Source organism: Gymnoscopelus microlampas (genome assembly GCF_963454915.1).
Source record: "Gymnoscopelus microlampas genome assembly, chromosome: 16".
Lineage (NCBI taxonomy): Eukaryota > Metazoa > Chordata > Actinopteri > Myctophiformes > Myctophidae > Gymnoscopelus > Gymnoscopelus microlampas.
Genome location: NC_139953.1, coordinates 14,581,895 through 14,606,894, shown reverse-complemented (window position 1 = coordinate 14,606,894; position 25,000 = coordinate 14,581,895). Strand labels below are relative to the sequence as shown.

At 44.1% G+C, this 25,000-nt stretch overlaps 1 protein-coding gene across 1 annotated transcript in view; it reads right to left on the bottom strand.

Annotated features, from left to right (window-relative positions):
* Positions 1 to 25,000, bottom strand: part of runx2b (RUNX family transcription factor 2b) — a 63,018-nt gene that overhangs the window by 23,737 nt on the left and 14,281 nt on the right. Inside the window, 3 exon segments of the mRNA XM_084082489.1 lie at positions 2,674 to 2,778; positions 6,705 to 6,861; positions 8,614 to 8,882. Coding sequence (XP_083938615.1) covers positions 2,674 to 2,778; positions 6,705 to 6,861; positions 8,614 to 8,882 — 531 coding nt within the window.

Sequence of the window (25,000 nt, the reverse complement as noted above, 5' to 3'; positions counted from 1 at the left end):
AGAGCGGATACGGAAATGATCAGTGTGTTTCTATATATGTGTGTGTGTGTGTGTGTGTAAACTTACCGGATGCAGTAGGTGTGTCTAGACTCATATGATCACTGAACAAGTAATTGAAAGCAGTCTTTTCATTGGCTGAAAGCCGTAGCTGACTCGAAATCACTGAATGTCTGTCAGCTGCGCAGGCAGAACAGCGAAAATGAAACACACTGAAGTCAGTGACTGAGTGACAACTGAACTAAGCACAGCAGATACCTACCAAACAAAGTAAAAAGTCATGGCGCCTCCTTCCAAAAAAGGAAAATCTGGCTCTCAAAAAAGAAAAGAAAGACTAGAAAGAGAAAGAAAACAAAGTAGGGGCCCTAGGGGGAAACAACTCCTTACAAATTTCTTCCAAAAGACAGGTGAGCAGTGAGTGAACAACACACACAACTAAAGCCAGATGTATACGTTGTCGCATCGCATGACGGCTGTGCACACTGTGAAAATAGCCGATCTACAAGCATCTTGCTGCACCACATCTTGCTGTGATGCAACGTGTTGTGAGCTTGTATTTCTGCTACTTTTTGGCAGTGGTGGAAAGTAACTAAGTACATTTACTCTCAAGTACTGTACTTCAGTAAAATGTTGTATTTCCAATTTTCAGTACTATTACTTATACTCCACTACATCTCTGAGGAAAATATACTTAGTTTTACTCCACTACAATTATTTGAATACTTTAGTTACTAGTTTCTTTGCAGATTTGTATTATTATTACAAAACATACATTAACCTCTTCAGCCCTATAAATACTTTGGCCATCATTTGAAAATAGCAGATCTACAAGCTCACAACGCGTCCCACCGTGAGGCGTTGTGAGCTTGTAGATCTGCTATTTTCAAAAGATTTCTATACATTTTGAAAAGTTGAAATGGGACATTTCTGCATAATGAGTACTTTTACCTTTGGTACTTCAAGTACATATTGATTACTCGTGTAAATTTTGAATATCAAACTTTTACCTGTAACAAGCGTGTATATTTACATTGTGGTATTGATACTTTTACATAAAAAATCAGACTCTTGAAGTCTTGTTCAGTTGTCCTTTATTATACATTATATGATCCAAGCCCTTTGTCAATGTATGGTTGTCTTTTCTTATGCCCTGGGAATGATAAATACTTTATAAATGATAACAATCTCAAGTATGGTACTCTAGGCTACTAGAGTACCATACTCTGTAGGCTACTACAGTATGTTTAGAAATGAGGATACACATGTGGTTACATGTGCACAATTTAGTTATTTGGTTAATAATAAATGATAAAATAATATTTTATAATAAATCAGTAAAATCAGGCAAAAATAAGAATTAAATAACATAACCCTAACCCTATCCCTAAAACCGAAATAAAGCAACCAAAAAAACGAAAAGAAACTAACAAAATCCCCCCCAAAAACACAAATTTTTTTTTCGCACGCGCGCTGCGCGCGCGTGCGAAATGCGGGCGCCCGTGCGCTTCGCGCGCGGCCGCGTCGGGGGGCCCACAGAAATTTCTTTCCCCAGGGCCCAGATTTTGGTGCTACGCCCCTGCTCCGATGTCTCTGCACACAGTAAAATCCTCAGTGTTAATTTAACTCTGAGAGCGTACAAATGTTGCCAAATGGACCGGTAGGGGAGTATTTTACTGTGCGTCTGTCTGTCTGTACTGTATATCCCTCTCTCTCTGTCTCTATTTCTGTCTGTGCCTCTCACTCTATCTGTCTGTATCTCCTTGTCTGCTAGTCTCTCTCTCTCTCCCTGACTCTCTTTCTCCCTCTCCCTCTCCCTGTCCCTCTCCCTCTCCCTCTCCCTCTCTCTCTTTCTCTTTCTCTCTCTCCCTCACTTTCTCACTCCACCCCTCATTCTGTCCCATGGGAAAATGGGCTGTTTTCTGAGAAGTTAACTTAATTAAAAACCTGTTGATTGCTATTTAAAACGATCAGATATTTCTTTCCAGCAAAAGCCCTTTTTTGTTTTGGTAAATTAACTTGTTTTATTACCATGTCGCCATTTCAGGCAGAGATCCATTTTTAAACCATGAGCCTTGAGGATTTAAAATGCCATTGGCTCGCTGCAGAGATCCACCCACTGTCCAGTCAAAGGCAATTTCACTGTAAAATCCTGACTGTTCATTTAACTCTGACAGTGTACAAATGTAACCAAATGGACCAGTATCGGGCTTTGAATGTGCTTATTGCTTTAGTCTAGCAGCTAGGCATGTGTGCATGTGCATCTGTATGTGAGATATATTGTGCTTTTGCAGGAATACGCATATTCTCACAGTGAAAATACAGACAGTCAGTCGATATCACTGTGTGTGTGTCGGGCACATTCACCACTTATGCCCTACTGTATATATAGCAGAATAGCAGAAATATAGCCGATCTACATCCTCACCCACGACGTGATGCTTTGCAATGCGTTGTGAGCTTGCAGATCTGCCATTTTTTGCTATTGTAGAAAATGTTTAAAAAAAGAATGTTCACCCAATGACATGTTCAAAATAGGGACCCCAGGGTGAAAATGGTTAATGCACGCATGTATGTGTGTGTGTGCGTGTGTGCGTGTGCGTGTGTGTGTGTGTGTGTGTGTGTGCGTGTGTGCGTGTGCGTGTGCGTGTGTGCGTGTGTGTGTGTGTCGGTACTCACTCCTGGGCTCGCGCGGCCCGTCCACAGTGACCTTTATGGCTCGGTGGTAAGTGGCCACTTGCGGAGGGTTGGTGAATACGGTGATTGTCAGGGTGAAGCTCTTGCCTGCGGGAACATGAAACAACATTAAAATGACAAGTCATCTGGGGGGAGCGGGGGGACGGGGGGTGGGGGGGTGGGGGGCGGACAATGTACCACATTCATCCACCAAAACCATCCCCTAGTCACAAGTGTGGTCGCCATCCCATAATAGCAAATACAAACTGGGACAAATCAGCCTTAAGTGGATTAACGGCAGACAACATTGGCTGTTTCGCGAGGTCTATTTGGGTCGTTTTGGCGGCAGCTCAATGGGAGATTGATTGAAAGAGCCACTGTCTTGTTATCCTGAGTTTCTCCCCGTCTAACGCTGCGTGTGTGCGTGGGCGAGAGAGAGAGAGGCATTTTAATAGTCACTTCCTTTCTTGATAATCCTCAGCAGTTGTTGCCTTGGGGTTGAGTGCGTGTGTGTGCGTGAGAGGGAGAGAGGGAGAGAGAGAGAGAGAGAGAGAGAGAGAGAGAGAGAGAGAGAGAGAGAGAGAGAGAGAGAGAGAGAGAGAGAGAGAGAGAGGGGGAGAGAGAGAGAGGGAGAGAGAGGCGAGTGTGTGTGTGTGTGTGTGTGTGTGTGTGTGTGTGTGTGTGTGTGTGTGTGTGTGTGTGTGCGTGCGTGCGTGCGTGCGTGCGTGCATGCGTGTGTCTGAGAGAGAGAGAGAGAGAGAGAGAGAGAGAGGGAGAGGGAGAGGGAGAGAGAGAGAGAGAGAGAGAGAGAGAGAGAGAGAGAGAGAGAGAGAGAGAGAGAGATGGAGAGAGATAGAGATGGAGAGAAAGAGAGGGGTAGAAAGCAGCAGGAACATTGTGAATCAGAGTGCAGCCGCCGACTCAGCACAAACACTAACGTCTAAGGTATGCAGACGCATCACGTCGCCATGGTCACGCGCAGGAAACAGGAAGTGGGGAGTGCGTCGCCGCTTCGACTCATCAGAACAGCTGTCCGTTAGTACACGCCCCCCACATCACCGTCCATACACACCCCCCCCCACATCACCGTCCGTTTCCTCCCCTTCTTAGCTCCACCACATGGTTTAGCCCGCTGTAAATATTCCTTTAAAGAGCACTCCTGAGATGAGCCTGGGAGATACCATCTCAGAGACAAACAGGTGGCCTGTTGTCCTGATGTTGAGGTTCATGTGAGTGAACTGATCTGTGACAGGATGGTACATTTAGTCCTGCATTCTGGAGTTCAGTCTCTCTTGACCGTAGAGATGCAACTAATGTTTTATTGTAATCAATTCATTATTTGATCATTCCTTTTCTTTGTGATTTCATTTAGACTCTAGAGCATAAGATTATGGTAAATAAAGTACAACCAGCTAACAAAAATGTAACTTTTATATACTGTATAGCTGTGAATAGCACATATCAGAAATGTATACACGATACATAACTAAACTGATTATTGCATTCTACGGGTGAAGTTCAACATTTTAAGCTCCTTTTGAAGCAGCATTAGGCTTAAAAGCGACGATTGTCCCATTGTCCATTGGGTGGTCGGCCGCGATGTGACTAATTGTTTGTCAATTCTAGGCTCAACGATTTGGATGTGATTTTATTCTAGGGGTGAAGGTGGTCCACCTCAAAACTATGCACTCAGAGGAACGACTGTGCTTGCTTTCACTTGACATCTGCTTCTTGAGAATCCACTTTGTCTGGACCATTTCTTCGCATGACAGTGTCGTGCGGTAAAAATAGCTGATCTACAAGCTCACAATGCATCCCATTGCAACACGTCGTGAGCTTGTAGATCTGTTATTCAAAATATTTTACAATTTGTTAACATTTTTGCTTATAACGATGCCCAAAGTTCATTAATTAATGAACACATTGTCTGGCGATTAATTAATCAATTAATCGATTCATTATTAATTATTTCCCCTACTTAATTGCAGTCATCTGTATCGCGGCTTGTCCGTCTTAACAAGGGCTCAATTTGTTATCGATAGTAACAGGCAGAGCTGTCCTTTACCCTCCATTATGTCTTCCACCGGTGTTACACTGCGCACTCTAATGATGATGTTATCAATAAGTATTGGATTTCCTGGCCTTATCGTAAGACTGTGCCATCCGTCAGTGTCGTCTGTATTGTACCACATATTCAGGGCTCTAATTGTCCCTCCTTGTCCATCACTGTCGGCCCTTTACTCCCGTCTCTCTTCTTGCATGTCTTTTAGCTATCTAACATCCTATCTGGTCGCCCTGCAAGTACTTATCTCACTCCAAGCAGAGTATATGTTTCAGACGCCTCGTATTCCAATCACCCCCCCCGCCCCCCCCCCCCTCGGCTCCTATGTCACTTCCTGTCACCAGATTCCGTGTCACATAGCGAAAGGACACACAATTCCGTCTCCGTGGTGATGGGTCCTCCTCAGCCTTGGTGCGTCCTCCTATAGTTCTTTGCCCCCTCCTTCCCTCTCTATCCCTCTCTCTGCCCCCCCCCCCCACACACACACCTTTGAGAAGAACTAAAGCAGTGGTTCTCACACTTTTTCATGTCAATGACAAATCTATACATGTATATTTTTGGCTGCGGACCCCCATCTGAAAATATTTTATGCCATGTACCCCCAGAAGAGAAGATTTGTGCTTACAAACTCTGTTCTATTCATAAACAAAGTATACAGCATAAGCCGAAGTATAAAATAGGGTTAAAGTGGTTAAACTAATTTTAATTGCTATATTAACACATTTTGCTGGGGACCCCCTCAAACCCCTTCAAGGACCCCTGGGGGTCGCCAGACCCCACTTTGAGAACCACTGAACTAAAGGGACTGAACTGAAGGCAAACATGTATAACTGCTGTCACCATGCCACATGTCACCATGCCACAGGCAGATTCGATGACAGCGCTTATCACTGACAATTTATCCGAACGTCCATTCTGTAGGTTTTTTTTTAGCTTTCAGAAACTGAATATCTCTCCCTTTGAAAGCACTTCCAATGCTACACACCAGGGGCAAGAATCCTGACATTCTCTTTATTGCATGTGTGAGGAATTGTTGCAGAGAGAAGAGAAAAAAAAAACATCCCTAGGTGCCAAACCTCTCTTGCAGTAAATGAGATGACTCGGTTGCACAACATGTAATTGACGCTAACAGCAACGAGGGCAATGCCAAATATTCGCGGAATGTCATTTGCTCCAATAGAGGAGGGCTGCGCCACTGGCAAGCTCCCTCAAGAGCCCGAGGACATCTGATGAGACTGATGTGCCGCCGCGGCTGCTGCACCACCCAACGTGTTCATAAGGAACCTAATGAACCTAGCAAGGTCACGTCAGGCAAACTGTCACTGTCACACACGAGGCCTTCACAGGCAATGAATGCTGTGCTCTCATCAAATCAACACTGCCTAACATACTGTATAGACGACGATGGATTAGTCACGGTCACAATTCTCTGATTGTGAAGCTGTGCATGGCTCGCAAACTGGGGCCGGAAGACGGAGAAATGGGTCACAATTCCGCAGGGAAGTTGTGCATTTTGTTTCGGTGGGGGGGGTGTGCCAGAGGACAGAATATGACATAGATTTGCTAGCTTCTAGACAGAAACATAGGGAAGGGATGGCGGTTTAATGGTTCTATTAGATCTCGGACTTGTCAAGATGTCAAATATCATATATCTGAATGGCCACTATCACTCTGCGGGGACCGTTTCAAGTGGGTCACCACCTGATAGGTGATAACACGTAAAAATGTATTCCTATAAAGCTCACAGGAGAGAAAATGGCTAAGATGTCAAAGGATGAAAGAGAAAGGCCGATGTGAATCACCCCGCAGATGTTATAGGAGGCAGCCGGTGGGATTTGAACCTCAAGTGGCTGATGTGTGGATCATTATGCGGTCACAGTGTAGGGAATGTGACCACTAATCCACATGGCTAATGCAGCTATTAGCCCCCCATTGAACGGTAGTGAGGTATACGCTGACGTGAAGGCCTCACCTCTGCCACTGCGACCCACGAAGCGAAGGTCATTGAAGCGCGCCACCTGGTTCTTCATCACTCCGGAGGCGTTGCGCAGCTCTGCAGAGTAGTTCTCGTCATTCCCCGCCATCACCGTGACAACGGTCCCGTCAGTTATGTCCCCGAGTGCCACCACCTGCCCAGGCACACAGACGTCAAAGGTCAAAGGGCAAAACTGATATAAATTACGTTACGTTTTTTGTTTGTTTTTTCAGCCCAAAGAGCAAACAAGGATTCATTATAGGAAGAATATAGATGCAAACATTCCTCTAAATGTGTTGATTTTAATGTATTATAGGATCCATCCATGCAGATTAAAATATATCCCCAGTCAATATTATAATGCATTTTTGAGGCCAAGCCCATATTGTTATGAAACCATGATGATAAAGACAGGAAGAATACTCAAGCAAATTAATATCACACATTTCTGTGACTGGAGAAGGTACGCCAGGAACGGTGTAGTAAAGGAAAACATGGTTTTAATTTCAATCACTCAAAATGAATTAGAAAATATATAAAATCAATATAGGGTTGCAGACTGTGTTACATCACCGGCTCCTGCTAGTGTTGCCCTCAAATTACGTTGATAAATGAGTTTCATTTAATGTGTGTCAACTGCTTAAACAGCTGCTATTGATGTCATGATTAATGGGAACTCTGTAACTTATCAAATTCAAAAATCTGTGAAATAAAAGTATCAAATGACAGTGTTTTTTAAAGGAGACTGCAGCAACTATAAGCCCAGAGTTATCATTTACAATGTTGGAGATAGATAAAAGAGAATAATTACAGAGAGGTGGAATACTGACAGGGGTGTAGTAATGACAGCTAATGACACAAGCGTTGATCTATGTGCCCAAACTAGCATCTTTTGATCCTTAAAATAACATCTGAGTTATATTAAACTCTTGAGTTATTAATAGGCCTGTTAAATTTCCTTTCAAATACAAGTATAGGTCTAAAATCCAAAATCCAAATAAAACATTTATCTTTGGTGGGAATTAATATATATTCTTTGTGAGTTAATTCAGGCACAGCAGACTAATAAATGTCAACATGGCTAGAAGTGCTGGAAACTCTTTATTATTGTTGTTGTTTTTACATTTTCTATTAAACATTAATTGTTATTAAAGAAATGGGTGCAGTAGGACTGCTGGCATTTATTTGTTTATTATTTAACATGTAATGAAAATTCGAGTTTAAGAATGAAATTATAATTAATTAGCTTAATAGGCCTACAAGATAGCTCATTGCTTCATGACTCTATGGGATTAGAAATCATCAGAAATCAGCATAGCTGTCTGTAATAAATTACAAGATAATCGTTAAAATAGAATGTGATTAGGCTCTAATTATATTATATAACGGTATTGGGATTTTGTGGGGAAGAGGCCCTATACTGACAATTCATTGTTATTAATTGTTCGACATATACATAGATTTCTGAAGACAGCAACAACAGGACATATTTTAAAACAAAATAAGCATCACATCCTATAAGCATCATCTCTTAAAATGCATTTTAGCACATACATATTTGCTATAATAAAAACATGTTTCATTTTAATTGTCTGTAATGCCAAAAAGCACAGCAACTCTCGTTCAATGACAATGTGGTCATTTTAATATACTATACAAACTGGTCAAACATTGGCCAAATTGTCAAATAATATAAGAAAGAGGCAAACGTTGCCAAAACAACAAGCTCACAACACCTCGAGCTTGTAGATCGGCTATTTTCACAATGTTTGCCTCGTTTTAATAATAGGCTATGCCACAATCATTTTCACCGAGTTAATTTTCAATTAGAAATAAATCCACAAAGAGAGCGAGAGAGCGAGCGAGAGCAAGAGCGAAAGAGAGAGAGTGATCGAGAGAGCTTTACCTTGAAGGCGACGGGCAGCGTCTTGTTGCAGCGCCAGTGCGAGGGCAGCACCGAGCAGAGGAAATTGGGGCTGTCCGTGCGGACCAGCTCGGCCGGGTGGTCCGCGATGATCTCCGCCATGCTGCGGTTCTCGTGGGGCCGCAGCCTTGGCACGGCCGCCGGGTCGACGGTCTGGCCCGTGGGCGAGCTCACATCGTGGTTCATCTTATTGCCCGGGACCGGCTGTAGGCTACTGGACGGCGGGCTGAACCTCCGGCTGGCGCTGGGATCTACGGGGATTCGCATCACAACAGTGGTTGGATTAAAAAAAAAAAGAAGAGAAAAAAAGGTGGAGATCGAGAGGAAAGACAAACAAAAAAAAGTTCTCCTCCACTCCTCTGCTCCTCTCTCCTCCTGTTTCTCCGCGGAGGAGCAGCAGGAGCACCGCTGGTGCTTCAACAACTTCAAGTTCAACTTCAACACATCTGCCAGCGGAAAATGGGACTGACTCTCGCGGCGGCGACGCACGCTGGCGATTCTGTCTTCCACTACAGACTTTTTTTGGTGGGTCGCCTTTCAAAACGACATAAAATACTCTCTCTCCAGCTTAGAAAAACACCCTGGAACTTTGCTTGATCATGCTTTTTGATGACAAGGTCTTTTTTTTTATTCCACATCTCTCTCGAATTCGTCCGACTTTTTCAGCGTAAGTGTCCATGACAAGCAAACCCAGGCGCTCACGTGTGTGTGGATATATAAATAACGCTAAATAAAAAGCCAAAACACATAATATGCAATTACAAAAAAAAACTTCTGAAGTGGAACAGTCCACCCAGATGCTCAAAGAGTTTTTGTCTCTCTCTCTCTCTCTCTCTCTCTCTCTCTCTCTCTTTGCTCTCTCTCTCTCTTTGCTCTATCTCTCTCTCTTTCTCTCGCTCTAGCTCTCTCTCTCTCTCTCTCTCTCTCTCTCTCTCTCTCTCTTTCTCTCTCTCTCTCTCTCTCTCTCTCTTTCTCTCTCTCTCTCTTTCTCTCGCTCTCTCTCTCCCCCCCCCCCCTCTCTCTCTCTCTCTCTCTCTCTCTCTCTCTCTCAAAGCGCACGCTGCTGCTCCAGGTGCGTCACTGAAGTCTTTGTGTCAAAGTCAAAAGCCGAAAGCCCCGCGGGCTGTGTGTACACACACACACACACACACACACACACACACACACACACACACACACACACACACACACACACACACACACACACAGTTTTCAAAGTCAAGATGAATATAAGATACGAACACCCTGCTTTTAAGTTTTAACAATACATAATAGCGCTATTTATAGCCACGGAGAGTCGCTCGTTCTATACACTACTATTCGCCACGAAGAAGTTGCTCGGTTCCAACCGCACGTTTTAACATATAGGGTTAAAAAAAGGTTGATGAAATGAAACTACACAGAGAGAGAGAGAGAAAAAATCATTGCCGGTGAAGATGAAGGAGGCGGAAAAACGAGAGCGTTTTTTTTTGTAGCCGTAAATGTGGTTAGTGTTTTTGGAGGTCGGGGTTTCCCGTGCTCACGGTTTTGTGGTTTATATAGAGCAGCCCGGCAATTATTGTGCTGATGCGACTCCAACACGTGGTGTGTCTGGAGTGAGATCTATTGCTTCTCTGCGATCACCGCGGTAATCATCTATCACAGTGGGTCCCAAACTGTGTAGCTCAAGACCCAAAAGAGAGATTATTAGACGTTTTCCCGGTACCCAAACTAGTGAAAATAGCAGAGCTACAAGATCACAAGGAGGCACGAACTTCTTAAACATTTGTTTTCTAATTTATGGAATTTATTTGATTTTTTATCTATTTTTATTTGTATTCATGAAATTATTTTGAAAAAGAATTAAAACATTTTTAAAATGTTTTGACATTTACTCGTGACCCATGAAAATTGGTCCGCGACCCACTGTTTGGGAAACAGTGATCTATCACACATGGACAGGCTGTGGACACACACACGGCTATAGGCAACTGCATGGCGCGCGCGGACAGGTCGTTTTAAAGTCTATGCGTAAAAATATCACCGGCTCACGTTCACGATCATGGATCTTTTCTTTGTGTTACAAGCAGAGCTGAAGCATAGCCTAATAGAACACAAAGAACAAATAAATATAGGCAAACATACCGACGTTTCACCGTTCCCCAGGATAATCCACGCGCTTTTCGGAGGTTTGGAACTGGAAGCAGTCATTTTGATTGAATAATTCGGGTAAAGTCCATAAATCGTGGGTGTTTCTTATTGTTTTCTCGGCACAATAAACGTGGCTGTGAGAGGATCAGAGCCCAGGAGGCGAACATAAGAGAAACAGAAGTTGTGTTGCGCCGCCAGAGTGAACGAGTCACCGGAGAGCGTGTGACTCAGGTGGGGTAGAGTTTCACTCGGTCGCAGGGTAGAGCTGTTGTACAGGTATATGTACCTACAGGTAGCCTATATTCTATAGGCCTGGACATAATTACACTGCCTGTGATCTACCCGATAAGTCATTTGCTGCATGCATTATAGTTTTTTTTGGGGGGTACTATGTGAAATCCAAGTGCACAGCTCGATTGGCCACTTAATAGGCAATTTACGACCTCAATATAGGACCTCAATGGAAACAAGTCCACTGGACTTTTTGTGTGTGATTCTTTTAGACTATAAGTGTATGACTGTACTCGTGCTGTTTGCTTTTCTGTTTAATAAAATATTCAATAAATCAATCAATCAATCAAACAATCAATCAATGTATTATATACAGCAGTGTAGTGGTGTGTAATCAATCAAAGTTATCAAACAGAGCCCCGGGTGGCACCAAAAGACTGCCTTTTACGCACGAACCGACATAGAATCATCATTATTTCAAACAATTGACAACAGTAAGAAGTTATCATAAGTTAACTACATCTATTGCGTAAAACCATGGTTTATATTTCATAAAATTACTAATACATATGTATTGGGCCTATAAGTTTGCCATAAGCTGAAAACAGGTACTAGAGCGCAAACTTGAATGGAAATGCTTGTCAGAGAAACTTAACTTCATAAACATCCCTGCAGTCCTCCTCTATAATTACAATTGATCAGTGGGCCACACATTTAAATAAATAAATATGCATATATTGTATCTCTCGTTTTCCATGTCTATAAATATTTTATGTGGCGCCTATAATTATAATATGGAAATGGCCGGGTGTAGGGGCAGGATGGATGGGTGGTGTCAAATAATTGTCAAGAGCAGACCCAGCTCTACTGTAGAGGGCATCCTCTACCCTCTGTGAGCTCCAACAAGTCTCTGCTTCAGCAGTGGTGTAAAGTACATTTACTCAAGTACTGCACTTAAGTACAATTTGGAGGTATTTGTATAGGCTACTTTACTTGAGTATTTCCGATTTCCAATACTTTTACATCTACTCCACTACATCTCAGAGGCAAATATTGTCCTACTTTTACTCCAATACAATTATTTGAAAACTTTAGTTACTAGTTTGTAGATTTTGGTTATTATTACAAAACATACATTAGCCACTTCAGCCCTATATACATTTCGGCTATTTGAAAATAGCCGATCTACAAGCTCACAATGTTGGCATTGTGAGCTTGTAGATCTGCTATTTTCAAAGGATTTTTGAAATGGGACCTTCTGCATAATAATGAGTACTTTTACTTTTGGTACTTTAAGTACATTTTGATGCCAATACTTTTGTGCATTTTGAATTCCGGATTTTTACCTGTAACAGAGTACTTCCATATTGCAGTATTAATACTTTTACTTAAGTAAAAAAAATGTGAGTAGCCTACTTTTTCCCAACACTGCACTTCAACACCAGCCCTCTCTCTCTCTCTCTCTCTCTCTCTCTCTCTCTCTCTCTCTCTCTCTCACTCGCACTCGCACTCGCACTCGCACTCGCACTCGCACACGCACACGCACACGCACACGCACACGCACACGCACACACACACACACACACACACACACACACACTTGACCCTGCCTGCATCATCATCTTCGTCATCATCAGTCTCCCGATGTTGATGTCTCTCCCAGTGAGTGGAGAATGAGTCAAGGACCCCCTCCACATCACACGACAACGGCGTGACACCGCAACATGTGTTGATCTGTGTGTTTCCCCGCTATACTCCGCTCCCAAACACCACTTTATTGCAGTGGCTTTATGTGACAAAACGGCCTTTGATATAGTCCTAGGTTTCTATTTCTAAATGAAGGAGACTGGTGGTGCAGCTGCCAGGTTATAGCTCTAGTCGCACGTAGGCAGTGGTGGGAAATGTAGGCTACTCAAATGTTTTACTTAAGTAAAAGTATCAGTACTGCAATGTAGAAATACTCGTTACAAGTGAAAGTTTCAATTCAAAATAAAATATACTTGAGTAAAAGTACAAAATTATTGGTATCAAAAGTACAAAGTAGGCCTACTCATTATGCACTATGCAGAATGTCCCGTTTCACAAGTCTTCAAATGTATACAAAAATATTTTGAAAATAGCAGATCACATTGTGAGCTTGTAGATCGGCTATTGGCCGAAATGTATATAGGGTTACAATGTAACTAGTAACTAAGTTTTCAAACAATTGTAGTGGAGTAAAAAACATTTGCCTTTGAGATGTAGTGGAGTAAGTAAAAGTAGGCTACTGAAATTTGGAAATACTCCAGTATTAAAGTAAAAATACCTCAAAATTGTACTTAAGTAGCCTACCACTGATGAAGGAGATTGCAGCTGCCAGTCGCACGTACAGCGTCGCTTGCCTAAAGAACAGATGCGATCGTATAACTTGTTATTTTAGGCAAGCGACTTATTTAGACCCCTCCGAATTGTTTTGGGGACTTTACTTGTTATTGTGATGTTAATTTGTTTAAGGTCTGGATATGCTTCAAGACAAAATAAAAGCTTTATATGAGGATCTGAATGACTTTGAGCGTTTTGTGTGTATCTATACTGTCAGTGGTGTAAAGTAAATAAGTAGGCTACACGTAGCTCAAGACAAGTACTGTACTTAAGTAACATTTTGAGGTATTTTTTACTTTATTGGAGTATTTCCAAATTTCAATACTTGTACTTCTACTCCACTACACCTCAGAGGCAAATATTTTACTTTTACTCCATTATAATTATTTGAAAACTTTTGTTACTAGTTAGTTACTTTGTAAATTTTGATTATAATTACAAAATATACATTAACCACTTCCGCCCTATATAGGCTACATTTCGGCCAATTGAAAATAGCCGATCTACAAGCTCAATGCCTCAGGCATTATGAGCTTGGAGATCTGCTATTTTCAAAAGATTTGAACTTGAAATAGGACATTCTGCATAATGAGTATAGCCTACTTCTACTTTTGCTACTTTAAGTACATTTTGATACCAATACTTTTGTACGTTTACTCAAGTAGCTACATTTTGAATTCCGGACCTTTACTTGTTGTAACAGAGTATTTATATAGGCCTATTGCAGTATTGATAAATGTACTTTTACTTTAAGTAAAATATGTGAGTGTATATCATTGAGCTTATATAGTGATATCTATGATATTATAGTGTGCTGTGCATGCCGCGTGCGTGTGTGTGTGCGCGTGTGTGTGTGCGCGCGCGCGTGTGTGTGGGGAGGGATATATAAAGTCTGAAAGCACTGACACGCATCTGGCACCTCGTCATAGAGAGAGAGAGAGGAGAAAAGTGATTGAGTTACACTTCCCTTCACTGGTGCCCCAAAAGCGCCTGAAATATGGTTCACATTGTCCAACATTCTCCGAGATCAGCTCACAATTTATGGATGGATAAATGCGTATAGTTGTAATTAAATCTGTAATAGCGATAAACATGGCCTTGCTGGAACTGTGGAGGCTGTTATTCCAACAGTGTCGAGTTTCAGCGCCGATAATATCACTTTTTCACCACTGAATACATTTTTTTGAGTGGGGGGGGGGGGGGGGGGGGGACGAAACGGGGAAAACATCCTAAAGGTCTATAGGATTTCAAATTGGAACTGTTTATTTGCGTTTTTTGGTCGAGGATGAAAGAGATGAGAGAGATATCATGTCAATTCCATATCGTTAACACGATCAACGCAATCAGCTCTAATTCATATTTATAGTGCCGCTGATTTGATTTGAGTTTCTGACAGGAATGTCATTTTGGAAAAAAGGTTTATTTGTACATTTTACGGATGAAAGGCAACGCATACCGTGGGCGTATCGCTTTTCATATCATCACCAGTGTGTCATCATCCCAATCAACTCCAGTGGAACTACATATTCATTGGCAGTGGACTATGGTGGAAAAAGTATCAATACTGCAGTGTAGAAATATTCTGTTACGTAAAAGTCTGGTTTTCAGAATTTACTTGAGTAAAAGTACAAAAGTATTGGCATCAAAATGTAGCCTACTTAAAGTACCAAAAGTAAAAGTAGGCTATAGCTTATTCATAATGTTGTGAGCTTGTAGATCTGCTATTTTCAAATAGCCGAAGTCTATATGGGGCTGAAGTGGTTAATATATGTTTTGTAATAATATTTAAAATCTACAAAGTAAGTAGGCTACAACTAAAGTTGACCAATAATTGTAGTGGAGTAAAAGTACTATATTTGCCTCTGAGATGTAACGGAGTAGGAGTAAAAGCACTGAAAATTGGAAATACTCCAGTAAAGTAAAGATTCCTGATTAAATGTACTTAGTTACTTTACACCACTGGTCCCAATCAACTCCAGTGGACCTACATATTCATTGCTGGTGCGCATAGACTACATTTTCGTGTCCAACTAATCAACCTCAAATCTGAATCTCTTATCGTCCCCACAACAGTCAGGCGGGGCGGTAAGAGGGAGCCCCCTTTCTTTTTTTTCACAGCCCTATCCGAGGCCCCTGGCCTCCACCCCTCTCTGGTCGTGACTTGGGCCCTGACAAGCTCCACTCATCAAAGAGTGTTTGTCCCATCTGACTCCGCTTTGCTCTCTCCGGCTGAACATCCAGCATCTGTCTCCCAGCTCCCTCCCAACAGGATATAGGCAGTGGTGTTAAAGTAACTAAGTACATTTACTCAGTCAAGTACTGCATTTAAGTACAATTCTAAGTTTTTTTTTTTTTACTTTACTGGAGTATTTCTACATTTCAGTACTTTTTATTTCTACTCCACTAACACCTCAGAGGCAAATATTGTAGTACTTTTACTCCACTGCAATTATTTGACAACTTACTTGTTATTACTTTATAGGTTTTGATTATTATTACAAAACATGCATTAACCACTTTAGCCTTATATAGGCCTATACTTCGGCTACTTGAAAATAGCCGATTTACAAGCTCACAATGCCTCGAGATGCAATGTATTGAGCTTGTAGATCTGCTATTTTCAAAAGATTTGTATAGGCCTATATTGAACTTGTGAAATGGGACATTCTGCAATGCATAATGAGTAGCCTACTTTTACTTGTGGTAGCCTACTTTAAGTAGGCCTACATTTTGATACCAATACTTTTGTAGCCAACTTTTAGTCAAGAAAATGTTGAATTTCGGACTTTTACTTGTAACAGAGTGTTTCAACATTGCAGTATTGATACTTTTACTTAAGTAACACATTCGAGTATACTTTTTCCACCACTGCTGAGTGCTGACATGCAGAGAGAGGAGGTATAGCGTCCGCGCCGTTTGAACGGAACGCCGCTTGTTTGATGTAGCGGAGATGTGAGGGAGACAGTGGAGAGAGAGGGTGTTAATGTGCCACAACCATGTGTCCTGGACTTAACCCTGGGCCTGCAATCTGCTTTTTATATTGATCGAACGTGAACGCTGGAACACACTGAAACGAACTTAACTGAACTTTTTTTTTTTTTTTTTAACTCATTTTGTCGCTCGAGATTGAATATTATACTGAGCTTTTTTTTATTCATAGCAGTTCATATCATTATTGTAATAAACGCGGCGTAATGCGGTTCAATCGTCATGGAGGCCTCATGCTCTCCTGGCGCACAGCTGCGAGTTCTCTCCCTCTGCTCTGGTATTATTCATCTACTGTGTTACACTGGCTCCGAGTCACTGCACAGTAGGAGAAGTCACTAAACAGCGAGGAACCACAGCATAATACAACCACATCGAACTGAAATGTTCGTTTTATGATTTATGGTAATATTGTATTTCTGCCCGGCACCGCCGTTCACTTTCAATTATTTGTTTTCGGTAAAAATCAAACTCAGCTGACATTCGCGCTGACTAATTTAGCCACTGAGATATAATGTGTCGTATCTGTCACTGTCGTGCGCGAACGCACACACGCGCGCACGCAGGCACGCACTCTGCATGCACACACAAATCTTATAAGCTGCATTATAACATTGGCAGCCAAGTGAGACTTCTCAACTGTGTATTTTCTCTCCCTCTCTCTTTGAATCTTTTTTTTCAAAGATTTTTTTTGGGGGGCTTTTTATGCCTTTATTATGATAGGACAGTAGGCTGAAAGGAAAGGGGGAGTGAGAGATGTTGAGTGACACACAGCACAGGCCGCCGGGATTGGGACTCGAACCCGCGACTTGCTGTCATGCTACATTGTAGCCTAGGTGCCCGGACCGCTACGCCAGTCCGGGCCCTCTCTTTGAATCTTTACTAGATTTCTCCTCTCTCACAGTTTCTTTTTGCTCTCTCTATGCATGAGTGCGAGATGGGAGAGAGGGAAAAAGCGGTGGAGAAATAAATGGGATGGGGGGAGAGAGAGAGAGAGAGAGAGAGAGAGAGAGAGAGAGAGAAAGAGAGGCCCACAAGCTCTCTTCTCTCAATTAACCACACCTCATTAGCAGAGATGACAGGACACACAGAGCTCATTGTTGATCGCAGAATGTAAATAAGCAGGCAGACATTCAGTACAGCTCCACAGGACACACCCATGGACATGCACACACGTGTACGCACACACTCGCGTACACACACACGCGCGCGCACGCACACAATGAAACAACAACTTAAATGAAACTCAGCACTTGGATAAATGTAAAATACAGCATGGGCGAGCAGCATTTCTCCCTCTCTCTCTCTCTCTCTCTCATGGCTCGAGAGGAAAAGTACAGCCACTTAAGACGCAGGATTAAGGCTCCATTTCACAGTGGTGCATTTTTCAAGACACTTAATTATAGCTTTCTAGAAGAGGGCAGTGACGAGGCCCAGGCTTTTAGCTCTAACGGGATGTTTCCATGTTTGGCAGGCCAGCAGAACAGCCTGCCAACCAAACAGTCAGCCATCCAGCCAGCCAGGCAACCAAGCATCCAGTCAGCCCGACCAATCAACCAAATGGCAATTCGGCATGTCATCCAGCTAACCAGCCACCAGCCATAGAGCCAGCCACGTAGCCAGCAGTCCACAGGCCAGCCTTCCAACTAGGAGCAAGCCAATCAATCAGCAAGCTGGCCACTGATCAACCAGCCAGCTAACAGCCAGCCTTAAATGAGCCAACAAGTCTGCTAATTAACCACAACCTAGCGTCCCTATTCTGGGCATGTCGTAATAGGTGAACATTCTGTGAAAATAGGCAAACTTTTGGCAAAAATAGCAGATCTACAAGCTCACAACGCATCACGCTGTGTGGGCTTGTAGATCTGCTATTTTCAGTGAAGAGATTTGCCGTCGAGGGCAAAAAGGAGGGGACCAGGTATTGACCCCTGGGGGACCCCGGTCAATTAATACAGTAAAAGCTAAAGTGGTTCATAGCAAGTCTGTAGCAACAGACCAACTAGCCGCTATAGAAGGTTGGCTTGTGAACAGGTCAACCAGCCAAACCTGCATGGGTCCATTTGGTTACATCTGTACACTCTGTACACACACGTAGAATGGATAAATGAACACTGAGGATTTTAAACTGTGTAGCAAACGGCTTGCCGGGCCAATCAGCACGCCGGCCCGCCATCAGCCAATCGGCGGGCCACGCGGCCTGCCAGCAGGGCAGGACATGAGGGCAAGGGAGCAATGATGATGGCTAGAAGAAACCTTACTCCTTCTTACCTCATCGACACGACCTCAGCGACTCACATCCACCCACTGATCCTAGATCACCGCTAAGCCCATAATGACTATTTGTCACTGAGCCCGTGACATCACTGTGAACTGTTAGGACAAGGAAGGCACGTTCTGTGGTGTGTGTCTGTGTGTGTGTGTGTGTGTGTGTGTGTGTGTGTGTGTGTGTGTGTGTGTGTGTGTGTGTGTGTGTGTGTGTGTGTGTGTGTGTGTGTGTGTGTGTGTGTGTGTGTGTGTGTGTGTGTGTAATTGTATGCGTGTGTGTGTGCTTGTATGGGCATTTATGTGGTGTATGACAAACAAGTGTTATTAGGCCTTTAAGAAACGGTAAGGATGACTACATCAGGACGCCTTAGGCTGCACAATGGATGATGGGGAAACGGAGAGACAAAGACAAATTTCTATGTATAAACAAATGTTCATGCATTTGAACAAAGAACAATGTTATTAGAAAGAGACAAATATATTGAGGGAAAATAAAAGAAAGAGAACAAAAACAAACCAGAGAGAGAGAGAGAGAGAGAGAGAGAGAGAGAGAGAGAGAGAGAGAGAGAGAGAGAGAGAGATTAATGCACATAGACCAAGACAGAAATAGAGAGAGACAGAACCAGAGTGCAACTTTCAGCTCATCTAATATTTCATTCTGTTCTCAACATGGCAGAGAGAGAACGAGAGAACGAGAGAGAGAGAGAGAGAGAGAGAGAGAGAGAGAGAGAGAGAGAGAGACTGAGGGGGTGGTGGGAGGCGGGGATGAGGGGAGGGGAGGAGGGGGTATAAAGACAATTTCCTCTCTGCTCTTATTGCTCTGCCTGTCTGCCGCCTCCAGCCTTCACGGAGGTCCCTAATTGAGATCACTTGTACTTAAAAATAGGAACAAAAAAAGGAACCTCTGTGGCTTGGGAGAGGGAGAGGAGAAAATAAGGCAGTAATATGTGACGAAGGCTGCCATTAAAGGGGCCGAATGACAGATCTGAGCGTGGAGGGAGAGCAAAAAAAATACAAAATAAAATAGAAAAAAAGCGAGAGAGCTGAGACTTTGCCTCCGACTGCCAGGAACCTTCAGATGTTGACGTGTCACACGCCACCTGCTGTCACTCTGCTGTGTGTGTGAGAGTGCGTGCGTGTGTGCCTGCTCATGTGTGCACGTGTGCATGTGTGGGTGGGTGTGCACGTGTGTGTGTGGGATGGGCAAAGGGGGTGGCAGAGTGTGTGTTCAAGTAAGTGTTGTGTTTAAGCATGTGTGTATTTGTGTGTGTGGGTTCTAAGTGCATGAGCCTGTGTGCATGGTGTGTGACGTGTGTGTGTGTGTGTGTGTGTGTGTGTGTGTGTGTGTGTGTGTGTGTGTGTGTGTGTGTGTGTGTGTGTGTGTGTGTGTGTGTGTGTGTGTGTGTGTGTGTGCGCGTGCGTGTGTGTGTGTGTGAGTGTGTGTGTGTGTGTGTGTATGTGTGTGTGTATGTGTGTGTGTGGCTCTTTGATGGGATAGGGTGACAGTGCCCGGGGCTGAGTCCAGAAACATGCCAAAAAGGGGGCTTTCAGAGTTTCCACTCTTTTGTATATGCGTGTGCGTGTGTGTGACTGTGTGTGTCTGTGTGTGAGGGGTGTATTTCTATGTACTGTATGTGCATGTCAGCGTGTGGATGTTTCTGCATCTGCATGTGTGTACTGCATGCGGCACGTGCCCAGCGCTTGTGTACTGTGCGTTTACACTTCGTCTTTCAGAGCCATATCAGCTACGACTTCATTTCCACTCATCAGGCTTGTTTGGGTGCAGCTTGGCTCTGTAGAGCCATTGTGTCATTAGCTACCTTATTACTAGTACTTCACTTTAATTCAAGCTTTCCACCAATCACATCCTTCCCCCCGGCGAGGAGCGGCGCAGTCTTTCCCAGACACGGTCCAAGAGCACCCCCGAGGCTCGCCGGTTTCCCCCTCCTCCCTCGAACCATCTATCACTCAATCAGGTCCGATCGGGCTATTAATCAAACAACGAGCCGGCTCCTCGGAGGCCAGTTTGAAGGATTGGTTGGAAGGGAAGCCGGCAGGTCCAGAGTGGTACAGGGGCCGCGGCTGGGAACGGGAACCCTGTAAAGAGCGTTTGTCTTGGACGGAGCGCCTCTGTAGGTGCTAAAGACAATACAGACGCTCGGAGGCTGGGGCCAACATTCCACTTTACACGTTCTACGCCCCCTTCCCCCCCGTCTTTCCTCTGTGTATTTCGTTGGGTCTGCTTCCTCTCTGCAAACTAGCCGGCTAGTTTCAAAATATTTATAGTACATCTGCAAGACATGCTGTTCTCATGTATCCAGGACCGTTTAGCCTCCCGTATTCATTATGCGAGGTAAAACTAATACCAGATTTATAGTTGGGTTGGAGGGGGAAGGTGGGGGCGGTTTTGCTCTGGTCTGGTCTCCCTGTCCATTCTACGGGATGGAGGATGATTTATGTGAGGTGCACGAGGCACAGGCAAGATGGATAGAGTGACTACGGAGAGAGGCGAACAGGCAGCGCTCCAGACGAGGGCTCGCAGGGGGGCTATCGACTATCACCGGACAATTTTCCAAAGTTCCCATTCATCTCCAACTAGCTGGTCCGTTTTTCCACTGCTTCCATTCACCTCCGAACTGACTAAAGGCCGGCTCTCTGGCTAGAGGATGGTAAGCCAGGATAGAGCGAGGGAGGGAAAGGATAATGGACTTCTGGATGGATGGAGAGAAGGAGAGTGGGAGGAAGGGAGGGATGGTAGATGATATACAGGGAGAAAGACAGAAGGAAGAGGAAGGGAGGAGGGAGACGAGAGAGGGTGCATGTATATGTATGTGCATGTAAGCGGTGTGCAGGAATGTCCAGGTGCATATAAGGCCCAAACCAATGTATAGAAGAGGGCCAAATTTGGGAGGGAAATACCCCGCTAGGGATGCCCAATTGCGCACAGACATAAACATTTATACCGGAGAGAAGGCAAATCCACTCATAGAAATGGACAATATGCTAATGTTTTTTCCACCTTGGACAGGCTATTGAATATATCTGTTTATCTTGGCTCCTCTCAAATCATGGGTGGTGGATGTTATCACGGGAATGGTCATAAACTGACAGTGAGTAAGTCCTACATTGAAAAACCTGAACATGGGAAATTGCCTGGCATTGCCTTTGCACCGCTACTACGTTTTCAGGGGGGCAATCAACATCAACATCATTGCAGAAAGTCAGCCTGTGCTGCCCCTCACAAAGTGGCCAATCAGATAGGCAGGAAATGAAAATAGCTCTTGAGAGGCTGAAAAGTACCGGGCAGACACAGCGGACGGCCGCAGCAGTGGGCAACAGCATCAAGCAACAGCACTCAACCTCTGAGGGTTTGGGTCTCTCTCTCTCACTCTCTCTCTCTCTCTCTCTCTTTCCCCCCTGTTGATCGCTTCCTGATTATCATCCAGCTCCCTCTCATTCACCATGGAGCAACTCCAAACTCCTAGGGCTGAACTCTTACAACCCGGCGCCCCTGTGCACTAGATTGATTCCACTGCATTTAGATGTCAAAACGGGGCTTGGACCGGGCCCTTGGCTTCTGCGCATGGTTTGCCGTGGCTCAGGGTGGCTTCAGACATCTGTACATGTGACATCTGCAGATGCGACATCTGATGCCCTAGCTGCGTTTGCTCCGGAGGGGCCCACCCAAATCCCAGCGGAGCATGCTTGAAGGAGTTAACGATTGAGGCTGACAGATCCAACTCACTCTGAGATGGCCCTCTGCCCAAAGCCTTAGCCTGTAATTACAGTGAGGCTTATTAGGACTACTGGTCAGCGATGAGTCACAGCAAGGTGGGGAGAGGGAGAGAGAGAGAGAGAGAGAGAGAGAGAGAGAGAGAGAGAGAGAGAGAGAGAGAGAGAGAGAGAGACAGAGAGGGGGGGGGGGGGAGGGGCGGGCAGGGCGGGGTGGATGTTCACATACACAGCCTCCAGCCTGAGATGTTCCTTAAAAACAGATGCCAGTCAGGGTTTATTCCATAACATCAGTAACAATAATAAAACCCTGACTGCAAAGGAGAAAATATTGTTTGACAGAATATGAATGGCTATTGTATGATGATCAGGTGATCTCTGCCCCTTGTTCCTTTCAACAAATGAATCAAGACTTTCCGGCTATTCCCGGGATGGAGGATGCTTTACTCCTAGCCTAGGACAGGGGATGACGCCTACTGCATGGTATTACAGCAACAAAAAAAAAACTGTGAGTCCCGAGCAGCGAGACTCGGTGACTGCCGAGTCTCCCGGGGAACATCAATTACGTTGTGAAACGCTGTCCTTCAAATATGATCTATTTTGCGGTGTTGTGTTATGGCGTAGCCGAGAATCTAAATGTCTCACACATAAAAATCCCTCCCTGGCAACGGCCCTGTTGGGATGTGGTCTCGGGCTGACAATTAAATTGTCCGTCTTGGAGCGAGCTCTTGCCGTGGAAGCACAAGATTTATAGCGGGCCGTTTTCGAGAATTGATAACGTTCAATGTTAAAACTGCATTTTATGGCGTAATAGATCACGGTGATAGGCTGTGGCGTTCCTGAGAGACAGGAAATTGTCCCCAGTAGTTGCAGGACTCACAGACAGTCAGACGTGGAACCAACTCTAGACAATCCCAAAGATGATCACTGTGTTGTGGGAAAGACAACACTCCACAGTGACAATGTGAGCACTGTTTCAATATATATGGCATGGATAACATAAACGTGTTATAATTGGCAACTAAACTATACCACAAAAAAAATAACTTCTCACCGACCAAAAAAGTGACGCTGAAAACGATTTTTAAGGTGAGCAATCAAAGTCTTGTGTATCTAAAGCTTCTTTCAGGCAAGCGGCTATACCCGGTCCAGTCAAGAAAGAGTATACTATTGTAAAACAAAAAGAGAGAGAGGTACAGAGGAGAAGAAGTCATTAAACATTAACACTGTGTTTACATTCAGAGTTCTTGTTATCAGTAATCGACTCACACTGAGAGGCTGATGATGGGGTAATACTTATGATGGGCCCTCAGGGTGTGCTTCTCCCTGTCTCTCCCTCTCTCTCCCACTCTCTCTCTCTCTTACTTTCTCTCTCTGAGCCCGTGTATGATCCCACATCTCTCCTGGTCGCTATAAAGAAAAACTTAAGTTCCCCCCAGCTTGGCCTTGGCTGGGCCAGAGTGGAGACAGGCTCCACACAGTGATGTGTGTGTGTGTGTGTGTGTGTGTGTGTGTGTGTGTGTGTGTGTGTGTGTGTGTGTGTGTGTGTGTGTGTGTGTGTGTGTGTGTGGTGTGGTGTGGTGTGGTGTGGTGTGGTGTGCGTGCGTGCGTGCGTGCGTGCGTGCGTGCGTGCGTGCGTGTATTTGTATGCATGTGTGTTTGCGTGTGTACATAACCTGCATTCGAATCTGTGTCTGTATACAGTACAATGTGCATGTTATATGACATGTGCATGTGCGTGTAATAGTGTTTTGCCTCTGTGTGTGTGTGTGTGTGTGTGTGTGTGTGTGTGTGTGTGTGTGTGTGTGCGTGTTGGTGCGTGCGTGCATGTGCATGATATGTGATGCGTTTGTGCGTGTGTTTGCCTATGTGTGTGTGTGTGTGTGTGTGTGTGTAGCAGTTAAGGGGCTGGCTCAGAGGTTCTGGTTAACCAGACAGTAATTTGGAGGCCCAGTGAAGACTCCCAGCAGTCTCTGTGTTTGTTTACCAGAAGGCCTGGCTCTACTGTTTTCTGCAGCGTTCACATGCTCCTGAAGGGGAGGGCTCACAGCCCTGTCTGTGTGTATATGATGTATAGGCAATATTATCCCATTAAGACCAGAGGCTGAGATTTTTCAAAAATGTTCAAAAATATCAGATGTACAAGCTGTGAGCTTGTACATCTACCATTTTTTGAATAGCCAACGCTAAAATCTAAAATGACACAGCTGCTTCCCCGGTTTTAATGGGTTATATGTGTGCATTTTTTATGTGCATGTGTCTGTGTGTAAGTGTTCGTTTGTGTGTCCGTGTGCGTGTGCGTGTGCGTGTGCGTGTGTGTGTGTGTGTGTGTTTGTGTGTGTGTGTGTGCGTGTGTTACATATCTGTGTATTTAAGAAAGGTTCTATTTATTATAATTATTGCACAGTGTTTGGTATGCACCCTGACATTCATTCATTCAGCTCAGGTCCTGCTGTGGAGGAGACCTGGCTGCCACTGATTGGCTTGGCACCTTCAATCAGACTGGACCAATCACTGAAGAAGGCCTCCTACTTAACAGCTGTCAGCAGCTGTGTGCTTTGGCAGTGTGCGGCATGCTGGCCATGGTGTTAGACACTGTCGATGCAGAAGGTTCTCAGGAGATGTTTGGTCTAAATGTGGTGTCCAAAAGTTTGGTAACACCACG